This window comes from Alligator mississippiensis, chromosome 1, assembly GCF_030867095.1.
Source record: "Alligator mississippiensis isolate rAllMis1 chromosome 1, rAllMis1, whole genome shotgun sequence".
Classification (NCBI taxonomy): Eukaryota; Metazoa; Chordata; order Crocodylia; family Alligatoridae; genus Alligator; species Alligator mississippiensis.
In genome coordinates this window covers 131,676,570-131,689,379 of record NC_081824.1, presented here as the reverse complement: position 1 = coordinate 131,689,379, position 12,810 = coordinate 131,676,570, and the positions used below count along the sequence as shown (strand labels likewise).

Below are 12,810 nucleotides of genomic sequence, written 5' to 3'. Positions count from 1 at the left end.
AGCAATTCCATAAACAATGTACTAGAAATGGAACTTTAAAACCTCAAGGGAAACTCTGTATTTAATCATTAATAAAACTTCAGCAGAATAGATGTATAAATAATGTATCTTGTATTTTGCTGGTAAAACTGAAAAACTTTTTTTTTTAAATAGTCCAATTCAAAACAAATAACTTTCTGTTTTTTAAGTAAAAGGAAAAAAAAGGGGGGAAATTTATTTTGGTTGACCGAAATATTTAATTTAACCCCCCAATTTTTTTTTGAAGATAAGCTTTTTAATTATTACATTTTGGCAATATTACAAAAAACAAAACCCCGAAACAAATACTTTTTTTTTCAGATTTTTTCAGCTGAAATTCATCAGGAGACTTTGTCCTGACTTTGCAATTGGTTTAAATTTTCCCCAAACTGCGCTGTCTGGTGGCTAAATTATTTCCCCCCCTCCCCAGAAATACATCATCTAATGCTAACTCTGAACAGGCTCAGGTCCTTATCTCCTCCCTGAAATACATTTTTTTAGCTTTAGAGTATTAGTATTAGTATTAATTGGCTTTACATCTCTTCTGGTATAATTCATAGTGACTGGAGCTATGTAAATAGGATAGCTCTAAATATCAGCACACGCACTGTGAAAGTTAAACTTTACAGATCTTATTGTGAAGGAAGAGATAAATAGTAATAATTTTACATGCTTTATTTCCTAGTCGTTATAAATTATTTCCTCCTGTTGTTGTAATACTGGCTACTAATAACAGTAGTCTTATGACATGCTGCTGAACAGGATGTATGTGAAAAAATACAGTTCTTGCTACTAGCAAACCATTCAAAACCAACAGAAGGGGGTTCCCAAATACCTTCTGCTTTTCTTTCCTGCATTGTTTAGATCAGTGTCTAACAGTCGCCCACCTTTATCCCTGTTTCTTGAATAAATAAAGAACATACATTTAATTCAAATGAACACTAAGCTGGGTATTATAGTCATATAGTACTAAAAGCAATTTTTCAAATAGCTTTTGTTTTGTAACTTACTGGTGCGCACATTTTAAATTTGCTGTTGTTCCTTTTTTAAGCTTAAAAAAGAACATTTTCAGAAAACTACACACACAGGAGCACTTAAAACTTCCAATAAAAGCTGTCAGCCTAAAAAGGAAAAGTATAATTTATTCTGTACTGACATGATACACTTTAGATGTAGCTGTTTTTTATTACTTTTTATTAATCCATACTTTGTGACATTAGTTCACTTATTTACTGTCTTTCACATGTTCAGTCACATTTTAGTGCATTGCTTATGTTCATGATCCTCAGTATATATGCCTTTCAACATTCATTACATTAGGGCCTGGTTTAAATCATGGGCAACTACTTTAATCTTGGAGTTCCCCCCTGGGTATTCCACCCCCCAACCCCTCACTGCTGATTGGCGGAGGGTCCCGTTGACCCCGCTGCTTGCTTCTTGATGGCCGGGAGGCAAAAATGTGGTTTTAAATATGCTGTGGTTTTTGCCTCCCATCTGGTCAGCAGCAAGTGGTGGGATGCAAAAACAACAGCATATTAAAAACTATGGTTTTTGCCTCCCAGCCATCAGGAGTGAGCAGCAGGGCTGATGGGCCCCTCCACCAATCAGTGGCAGAGGGGGAGAGGGAAATGTAATTAAGTTTTAGATTGGTGTGTTTTGGTTATTCCTATTAGCTAGTCATAATATGTGTTTTGCCATATAAACCACGTGGTATTGCCTTCTTCCAGCCTGGATGACTAAATATTTTAAGCAAGAGTTGAGCAAGCAATGAGGGGAAAAAAATGAGCTACTTAGATTATACATTTTTATACATATAATCCTTCACTCTGAAATTTGTGAATCAATATTTTTGTGCATGAGAGGCAAGGGGTTTTGGGCTAACTGTGTAATTTGGAGGATGGTTGGACAAACTTTCAAGCATCCAGGGCCTTCTTCATGTCTACGAAAGAGGCAAACACAGGTTTAGGTAAACAACAGAGAGAAAACCCACCTTGACTATTTCAAACAGTTTGCTTGGGCTGTGCACTAAGGCTAAAAGCAAACATTGTTTTGGTTGTGCCATCAGCTGAGAAGGGTTATATCCCAGTACAGCTGATATAGTTCATCAGTAAAATCACATGTTGTTTTTGTCCCACAAGGCCTGCAGGACAACAGCCCCAGGTGCCGAACCCCAATCTAGACCATGGCAACTTGAAAGTGAGTCCTGGGAATCCTCTGCAGGGGATAGCCTGAGGCTTGCATGTCACCATGTCCCAAAGTTATCATGTCCTACTCCAGAGTGCACATCTTGCATACCTGTCCTGGGATGCAGCAGCAGGAAATACATGCCCTAAGAATCCCCCTTTAGAGGGATTCCTACAGTGCTTTTTGGCAAGCAGAGAAGGGAGACTCCAGTGTGGGTTCCCCTCTCAGCACTTGCAAACTGTGCCTTGAGTTGGGGCACAGCAACACAATATGCACAGCTCTGAAACCCATGTTTTCCCACTATAAAGCAAACAGATCTGTTGTAAAAAAATCTCACAAATTTATACACCCTATTGTCATGGCCACAATTTTGGATGTTTATGATGTCCAAAAGGGACATGGATGCCTGTTTGCTTGTGCATTGTGTATCCATGAAAACTTATGGCAGTACAAAAGAGATGTCTGTTTACAACTTACGAGTGAAGAGGTATTATCAGGAGCTTTTTTAAGAGAAAAAAAAATGCAATCATATAGTCAATCTAGTTAGTGACCAAGTGAGACCATTCAACAAGGTAGAAAGTAATCATTACCTCGGAAGTGTAGGGAGATTAGTAACAGTATTGATTTGGTTGTAATGCGTCATAAAGCCACTTGTCTGTATTTAGTCCAATTTTTTTACTGTCCAGTAGGGTTACAAATTTCTGTTTCAAGACCTGTCTTCTGGAGGTAGTCTGGTAAATTCCTTTTGATCCTGAAAATTATGAGGTCAAACAGGCAGTAGTTGTTCTGCAAAAAGTATACTCATACTGGTGTTCATGTGTCTCCATCATTTATCTTTTTTTCTGTGAGAGCTCATTCTAGTGCATAGGTCCCATCTGGGCTTTTGTGCACATTTCCAATACTGCTTGACAATTGTGAATAATAAATGATATAGCCTCCCAATTTATACCAAAATGAACGGTGTTCTTTTATTCATAGTTTAGTTAGCATACTACTGGCCCATCTCTGGTAGAGTTCATTGGCATCTTGATTATAAAGAGTAACCTCACAAACTGGTAATGTCTACATAAAAAGTTAATTTCAAATCTTTCTAATGATATTCTGGAAAGTTTTATTACTCTAGGGAGTAGGTTCCCATGAAAAGACACTCCATTAGTTCTTCAGGGCTTAATATGCAATTCTGTCTATATTATATTTCACTTCTTTTGCACAGAGAAATTGATTTGTTAGCTGTATCTCATCACAGCTACCTACAGTCAGTTACAAAGTCTATCCATAATTTTCTCTCTGCTGACATAATGCTAATATTTGCAGTATTCTTTACAAATGGACTGTATTCCTCATATCTGATTTAAAATGATCCCCAAGGTACGACATTATTACTAGATACAAGATTTATTTATGAATGATGTTTTGTATGCTACACTAAAACAGCTCATGGATTGGCTAAGCCTTCAGCTCCCTTTCAGCTAGAGGCACAACAAAGCAGCCGAGTACCTGGGGCAATGGGTGCCTGTGGGCAGTGGTGGCTTCTAGTTACTATTGTCCCACCAGTGTGATTGTGCAACTGCGGCAGAAGCTGATATTTTTCTGCCCTTCCCTTTGCTCTCAACTTGGCACCTGGTGTAGCTGCTCCAATCACCCTGCTCTACTTACATTATTGCTTTCAACCCTATGATTCTATGATTATCAGGCCTGTGGGATCAATAGTTGAGATAAGGACACAGCTCAACTATAAAACTCATAAGAATTTCAAAGAAATATTTTTCCTATACTTAATATCTGTTGGACTTTATTCCCCAACCTTCTATCAAGTCCAAAGAAAGTTCTGCTTTTTACACAAATAAGCCTTGTGTTTGTGGTAAAAAGTGCCATTGTGCTTGCTTCCTGAGGGCTTCAGTTTTCAATCACATTTTTTATCCTGGAGCTTTAAGTAATCTTTTAGACACCCTGAGCCCAGACAACTGTGGTTTAAAGGATTTGGGGTTTTAAAAACAGCTGCTTCCTTAATTCCTCAGTAATCAGCATTCAGAATAAACTATAACTGTTTAAGGCTTATTAGTCCACTCTAGTTTTTATAAGAAATAATCACTTGGAAAATAAGAGCAGATATAAATGGCAAATATGCATTCAAATAAAATGGGGGTAGCAGCCTAAAGAATTACATGAATGTATTAACATGCTGGTACAGAATGTATTTGATATTCATAAGCAATGGATGCTTTATGTACCATGCTTCCTTCATAATATGTTCTAACTTGTAAAGTTCAGTGTGACTAATACTCTCAGCTCCTACCTCTGCTAGGTTCCACATTAGCCGCAGAAGGATACTATTTTCTGAATAAGATTTGAGGTGTCTGAAGTTTTATAGGAAACAAACATTCAAAGAATCATAGAAAATGAGGAAGGGACTTCAGCAGGTCATCTAGTCCAACCCCCTGTTCAAAGTAAGACAATCCCCAGCTAGATCATCTCAGCCTAGACCCTGTATAGCTGGGGCTTAAAAACCTCCAAGGATGGAAAGAGTCCACAACCTCGCTGAATAACCTTCTCCAGTGAGAATTTTTTTTCTTAATATCTTACTTAAATTTCCTTTATGGCAACTTGAGACTATTGCTCCTTCTTCCATCATCTGTCACCACTGAGAACAGTCTAGTTCCATCCTCTTTTGAACTCCACTTCAGGTAGTTGAAGGCTGCTATTAAATCCACTCTCAGCCTTCTCTTCTCTAGACTAAATAAGCCCAGTTCCCTCAGCCTCTCCTCATAAGTCATGTGCCGCAACCCCTTAGCCATTTTTCTTGCCCTCCACTTGACTCTCTCCAATTTGTCCACAACCTTTCTATAATGAGGGGCCCAAAACTGAATACAGTACTCCAGATGTGGCTGCACCAGTGCTGAATAGAGGGGAGTAATCACTTCCCTTGACCTGCTGGCAACACATCTACCAATGCAGTCCAGTGTGCCATTAGTCTTCTTGTCAACAAAGGCACACTGTTGGTTCATATTCAGCTTACAGTCCCCTGTAACCCCCAGGTCCTTTTCTGCAGAGCTGCTGCCCAGCCAGTCAGCCCCCAGCCTGCACTGGTGCATAGGACTGTTCTGCACTAATTACAGGACTTTGCACTTGTCCTTACTGAACCTCATGTCATGAGACTTCTTTTGATTCAACCATCCAATTTGTCAATCTCGCTCTGAATCCTAACCCTACCGTCCAGCATATCTACTACTCCCCCCAGCTTGGTGTCATGGGCAAATTTGCTTAGGGTGCACTCTATCCCATCTTCCAGGTCATTGATGAAGATACTGAACATAACTGGCCCCAGGACCAACCCTTGGCGTACTCCACTTGATACCATCTGCCAACTAGACATAGAGCCATAGACTACTACATTCAGAACACAATGATCCAGCCAGTTGTCTATCCATATTACAGTTCATTCATCCAACCCATACCTCCTTAGCTTGCCTGTGAGAATGTTATAGGAGACAGTATCAAAAGCCTTGCTAAAGTCAAGGTATACTACATTCACTGGTCTCCCTGTATCTATAGAGCCAGTCATCTCACCACAGAAGGCAATTAGGTTGGTCAGGTATGACTTGCCCTTGGTGAATCCATGCTGACTGTTCCTTCTCTTCCTCCAAGTGCTTAGAAATGGATTCCTTGAGGATCTGCTCCATTATTTCTCAGGAAAAACGAGAATGCCTCCTCTGTTTCAGACACCTGCTTGCTCTTCCTCCATGTTACCCACTTCCTCACTTATCCCAGGGTTTTGTCCTCCATCCCTCTGCAAACCTAGTTTAAAGCTGCCTCAGTAGGTTAGCAAGCCTGTCTGCAAAGATGCTTTTCCCTCTCTTCTTTCTCACAAGACTCAGTATCAAAAATCACAGAGTGAGAATTTAATCACCGAAGATGAAAGAAGACTTTGAGAGTTTTTGGAACCTAGCCTTGATGGGCCTTGAAGCAGAATCTACAGCTTACTCTAAACAGGAGCCTCGGTGGCTAGTTTAATAGCTATCATGATGCTCCAACTTTTTGTGTGGGAGTCTGTCTTTTAATGTTAAATTACAAGGAATACCATTCTTTACAACTATAACTTTTCTAGTCAACTCTGAAGTGCCTCAAGATCCAATTTTTAGACATGTGCTATTTTTGCTATTCCTCAGTGCTTTAGTTGAATGCCTGCCTTTTTTGATCCTCTTTCTGATGCTGACCACACTCTTCCTGTTCTCCACTAATCAATTACTTCCTTCATGGAGAGACAAAGATAAAATAATCAAGAACAAATATGATTTTAAGAGCATTTTCCTCAGGCTGAAAAAAGGAATAAAAATAAGCAAACCTAAATGAATACATTTCCTTTTTAACAATATATAAAGTATGAATCTGACTCACTAATGCTATTACCAGAGTTGTCAACAAACCTTCTTTGAATATTTGGGCTTAGCAATTGGTTCCAAACTGTCTTTTAACAACAATAGAGTACAAAGTGATGATAAAATTCACAATGAGTTTCATGAACTGTGAAGAGCTTGATACCATCTCAACCATGCAGAATGTAAATAGATGGTAACAAGTATGATTCCAGTGTCTCTTTGGTAATACAGCTGTTATTTTCTCATACTACATTACATTTCTACTTAAATTATTGTGTTCTTTTTATCAGGATGACTTCTAAATTTTCTTTTATAGTTCCTTCTTATGTTCACCATTGTGCAGCAAAGATCAGGGGTTTGCAACATATGGCCTGTGGGCCAAATTTGGCCCACAGAAGCAGGAGATATCAGGGGCACATTAGTAGCAGGGGGCTTCACTGGTGTTGTGATGGGGGCTTGGCCTGTGCCTGCACCAGTGATAGGCAGCAGGGAACTGCACCACGGATGCAGCCAGGAATCAGGCAAAAGTGGCAACAGGAAAAAGCCACAGTGGCAGTTGGCAAGCCTTTGATCAGAGATGTTTTTTCCAGCCCATGACTCTGAAAATTTGCTCCAGCCCGTGACTCTAAAAAGATGCCCACTGTTGGCTTTCATCAACAAGAGCAATCTGTTTTGTAACTGAAAATGTTATGTTTTATGTTCATGAGTAGCATGACCTGAGTGGTCTGAATGGTAGCACATTTTTTAAGAATTATACTTATTTTTAGACATATTTAAACTTTTTTTTCCTCTGAGATTGAAATAGGAATAAAGTAAAAAGTTATTTTTTTTATTAATATTATTTTATTTTTCTTGGTTCCATTCACCCAGCAGATCACTTTGAAACTTTTATAAATTCTGTCATTTTCTACTGATTTTTTTGAGAATTAATATATTTAATTAGAAAACCCTGTCAGTGCTGTGGTGACTCATAACAATGTGAGTCAGAGCCTCCCCATTCATTTTTATAAAAAGCACAAATCTAGCCTTAGGGATCCAGATAAATATATGCATGGGACTCATATAATCTTTTATCCTGATTTTCTCTCCCTCTCTCTTTCTCTCTCTCTCTCTCTCTCTCTCTCTCTCTCTCTCTCTCACACACACACACACACACACACACACACACACACACATATTTCTGGCCAAAGTACTACCAACAAAACCAATGGTACAGCACCCTGGGCCACCTGTAGCCAGCCTCTGACCACAGGATCCCATTTCAGCTGACCCCAGACCACCCACAGCAGCCTGCACAGACCCTGCCGCTGGTACCTGGCACAGTATCACCATGCACCTGCCTGTCTCATGCTGTGCCCCTGCACTGAATACTGCACGTGCCTTCCCAGGACCACCAGCACCAGGACTGTCACACAGTGACCCAGCGAGCCATTGAAGGAACCATGCTGGCATCCAACCCAATGCCACAGGCTGCCTCCTGGGGCCACAGCTGGTCCCAGGAGGAGACTAGAGACCTCATGGCACTGTGGGGAGAGGCCAAAGTCCTCAGCCAAGGTTCTCAGCAGAGTGGGTTCTCCAATGTGTACATCTATGAGGACGAGTCAGGCCCTATAGAGGAGCATGAGCACAACCAATCAGTGCACGAATGCCGCATAAAGATCACAGCCTTATGGGCACAATGGGTCACTGTCACCAACCACAATCACTGGTTGGGGCCTGCCCACAAGTCCATACCCTTTACACAGCAACCGAATGACATCCTCATGCCCTGGGACCCTGGCTGGAACCGTGCCATGCACTCAAGCATGGGCAGCCTGCCTAAGCCTCCACTGCAGCCTGGAACCTGTGTCGATGCTTTACCAGAAGAGGGCCCCTCAGGCTGCCAGGAGGTTGTCCTACTGTGCTTCCCACCCTTGGTCTCATCCAGCAACTCTGAGAGCCCAGGCCAGTGCCTATCCCACCAGGTCCAGGGGTGCAGCCCTGGCCAGAAAACCAGGCCAGCCACGGAACTGCCAGCACTCAGCACCTCCAGCTCCTCCGCAGAGAGGGCCCTGCCAAGGCAGCCAGATGCCAAGCCAATGCGCCCCAGGACACTGCCAGTAGCCACACATCCTCACTGCCAGCAGGGACTGACTCAGGCTGCTGGGCATGCCAGAGACACCCATCCAGTAAGCTCCATACTCAGGGGAGAGGCCTCCCTGTCCTTGCCCCTCTTCCTGGCCCTGCCCCTGCCTCTGCCTCTGCCTCTGCCCCGGCCCCTACCTCGGTCCCTAACTGGCTTGATCATACTCTCCTGGCCCTGGAATCTCCCTCCCCCACAGCACACAGGGAGAAAGGAGATGGTGAAAAACTTTATTGAGCAGCCTATGCCTCCACAGCTAGGTGGGTGGGCACAGGCCTTTCACACCAAGGAATGTGTCAATGCTAGTGGCAATGTGGACCTCAGCTGTGCAGGGCAGGGATATGTAGCATGGCCACAGATAGCCCTCCAGGAAGTAACAGAGGTTGCAGGGAGAGGTGGGCTTGCCCTCCACACTATGAAAGCTCAGGGTCCTGTGCCAGGTTCACAGGTGCACCTGCAGCATCATGGCAATCAGCAACAGCAGGGTGTAGTAGGGAAGGCAGCCCTTGGTCCATGCAAAGATCCCTTTGTGGTGTGCCCAGGATACTTTCAGCAGGGGCATGCTCAGGCTGCAGAGCTAGTGTGGGTGGGGAGCTGGCACCAGGGCACAAATCAGGAGATGCCCCTTGGGGAGAAGGTTGGGGTGCCAGCAGCTCCATATCCCAGTCAGGCAGGAGCCCCTCACCCCTTGAGCTGGGTGCCATGGGCTTGAGAGCAGCACAGGAGACAGGCTGACCTACAGGAAGAGAAGGGGAGTGAATGGCTTTGGAGCCACAGCAGCAGGTGCAGCTAGGAGCCATGCCTGTCCTGGCCTGGAAAGGGAGTGGGGGATGCAGGCTGCTTGCAGCCAGCATCCAGCATCCCATCTGCCCCTGTGGGGCAACCAGGAATGAGGGGCCTCAGCCAGCAGCTTCCTGTACCAGGGCCTGCCTGGCCAACTTACCATGGTGCCTAGGCACCCCTGATCTGAGGCCAGGCAGCACACAGCCCCCTGGTATTGAGTATCTTATCTCAAAAATGTTGCAAACACTTACAAACACTCTCTTTCTTCTGGCTCTTTAGGACCTGCAGCTGCACTCAGGGGAGAGGCACCAGTTGGCAGCTGCAATACACTGTCAGGGTCACCAACAGCCTTGGCCAAGGCACTGTGTATGCACCAGCTCCAGCAGCGCAGGACCCAGGACTGAACCTGGTTGCTGGACTGCCTGGTCACAGGGGCTGAGGAGTGCATCGAGGACTCGTGGACCTGGTGCATGGAGGACATCACCCACAAGTGGGAGAGAGATGCATGTGAGTGGGATAGGGATGCCAACAAGGTGGCAAGGAACACACATGAGGTGGTGAGAGACCGGGCAGACCAGGAGTTCAGGGATAGTCTCATGACTCTGGTGGCCAGGGCAGTGGAGGCCACAGAGGAGTACCACCAGGTGCTGAAAACTGACCTGGCCCTGGCAGTCACCTTCATGCTGCCCACTGCCCTGCCCTTAGTTCTCACCCTGCCTGCCCCTTGGCAGACACCTGCTGCCCAGCAGCAGCCCCCTCCCTTGCCCCTGCATGGGCCTGGCCTGAGATGCAGTGGTGCCTCCACCACCCAGGTGCCCCTGCCCCAGATCCTGCACTGGGGCCCCTGTCACACAGCCCTCCTGCCTGGTCCCAGCCCTGCCACTGGCTCACTGGCTGCAGGAGAGGGAGCTGGCCACACTGGCAGAGCAGTGCCTGCTGTCACCCTCAAGCAAGCCCCCTGCCAGGTTCACCATGGTGTGTGCACCCATGGGGGTTCAGGCAGAGGTCAGAGTCAGGGGGCTGGGCCCCTGTCCTCCGGCTCCATCCCCTGGGTGCCCCCTCCCCACTGCTTCCCACCTTGTGAGGGTACACACAGGCTTGTGAGGTGTGACACAGAATGCAGTATACATAGTCTACATGGTGAAAAGGGTGCTTTATTGGTCATGGGTGGGGTAGGTGGTGAAGTAGGAAAGGGAGGATGGACTCTGTTGTTGGGGAGGGAGAAGGGGAGTCTGTGTTTGTGGGGGGAATAGATTGCTTTTCTGAGAACTATCCATAGTGAGTGTGGTGCTGGGGGTGTGCAGTGGGGCTGAGGTCCATGGGTGACTGTCCAGGTGGGCTACACCAGTAGGTAGTAGCCAGGAGTGCAGGAGGAGGTGGTCAGCCAGCACCTCTTGAACCTGATGCCCTGGCCCCTGCTGGCAGGTGAGCAGCTTACCCAGGACCTCGGTGGTGGGGGGCCCACTGTTGTCACTTCTGCTGCAGCTGGCACTCTCAGTGCCAGGTATCCTCCACCCACTATGCCTTCTCCACTAAGGCCTCATGAAACAGCTCTCCCTAGACCTCACAGATGTTATGCAGCACACAGGCTGCAATGATGACCTGGGGAATTTGGGCCTTGGCAACCTCAAGGCAGGTGGTGAGGGTGTGCCAGCATCCCTTCAGGTGCCCAAAGGTGCACTCTAGCAGTGCGCAAGTCCAGGCCAGGCACAGGTTTAAGTGTTTCTGGAGGGTGTCCAGCTGTCCAGTGTAGGGTCACATGACCAAGGGAGGAGCATGTAGGTGGGGTCCCCGATAAGAAGGGGTGGGACCACCACCGTGCCCAGCTAGAGGTCTAGCACCCCAGACTGGCAGTCTGGTGCCCAATCTCTACTGGGGCTGGCAGGGTGGAGTTACAGAAAATGTGGGTATTGTGGGTGCTGCCCACAGCCAGCACACATGTTGGTCAAGGTGCTGCAGTGGTTGATGATGGCCTGGAGCATTATGGAATAGAAGCCCTGCTGGCTGTGGTAGGGGTGGTTGTCATGGGGTGGGCAGGTGACAGATGTGGGTCCTGTCCAGGGCCCCAGTGCACTGGGGGAAGCCCAGGGTACAGAACCCTGCCACCACCTCTAGGAGGTCATACACTGAGAGCATGGTGTGTCCCAGCACATCCTGGATAGCACTGCACACATCCAGGATGGCTTGCCCAACAGTTGCCTTACCCACACCAAAGAGGTAGCTGATGTAGTGCAGGCTGGTGGGCATGGGCAGCTTGAGCAGGGCGATTGCCAGCTGGGTGTCCTCAGGGAGGGGCAGCCACATGGCAGTAGTTTGCTACTCCAGGTGTCAGCAGAGCTGTTCAAGGAGCTCCTGGAAGGTGGCCTGGGTCATCCAGAATGACCCGAGCCACTGCTCATCATCCCAGGTGGTCTGGACAACATGCAGCCACAAGTCCTGGCTGGCTGTACAAGTCCACTGGTATTTAGGCTGGAGGCCCAGAAGCAAACGGACAGCCCAGTTGGTGAAGCCCAGGTCTGCATCACAGCATCCCTGCTGAGGTCTGGGCAGTGGCACAGGGTCTGAGCCACAGCTGTGTGGCAGCAAGAGGCCTGGGACATTGTGGTGAGCCAGGCCAGGCAGTACGCCATGTGGTAGGGTCACCAGGGCTGAGACTGATCTGGGCCAGGTAGTCGTTGCTGTGGCAGGCCAGCACAGTGAACAGGATATCAAGCAGGAGCTCAGGGCAGTGGATGTGCTCCTGGGGTCTGGGGGTAATGCAGCCATGGCACAGTGGGCAAAGGCTCTGATTACAGAGCCACTGCATGCTAGCACCATGCTTTGCAAGCTATCCTGGGCTAGGAATGGGGGTAGCCAGGGAGCAGGGCTGGCTTTTAAAGATGGCCCCTGGCTGCCGGCAGCTTTGGTCGGAGCCTCCAGCTCTCCCTGGCAGCTGTAGGGGGCCAGTGCAGGGCTGAAAGGGAGGCCTGAAAGGGGGCAGGAGCAGACTGTTGCCAGGAGCAGCAAACCTGCCTCCAAATGGGTGCACATGTAGATGCCTGCCCAGGGTGGGTTTACTCCACAGTAAATTATTCTGGAGTAAAACCATCCAAGAGAATTTTCAAATGTAGACATGCCCAGGAGGAATACATATTTCTGATCTGCCTTCTCTACACTATTCATTATTTAATATACTTTCCATGTTGCCAGTTCCATGACCACAAGTCATCCCAACCATGTATCTGTCACTCTCCACTTTGTAAAAGCCTCTTAAGTTTACAGAGCCCAGGTCAGAGCCTACACACATGCCAAATGGAACTCTAGAAGATTAAGCCATATCATTGGATG

The 12,810-nt window shown here is 46.6% G+C and overlaps 1 protein-coding gene across 1 annotated transcript; it reads left to right on the top strand.

Moving 5' to 3' along the window:
- Positions 1-7,627: 7,627 nt before the first annotated feature.
- Positions 7,628-10,648, top strand: LOC132250020 (uncharacterized). Its single transcript, XM_059726059.1, has 2 exons — positions 7,628-8,746; positions 9,763-10,648. The coding sequence occupies exons 1-2, from the start codon at positions 8,021-8,023 to the stop codon at positions 10,042-10,044; spliced, it is 1,008 nt and encodes a 335-aa protein (XP_059582042.1). The 5' UTR covers positions 7,628-8,020; the 3' UTR covers positions 10,045-10,648.
- The last annotated feature ends 2,162 nt before the right edge of the window (positions 10,649-12,810 follow it).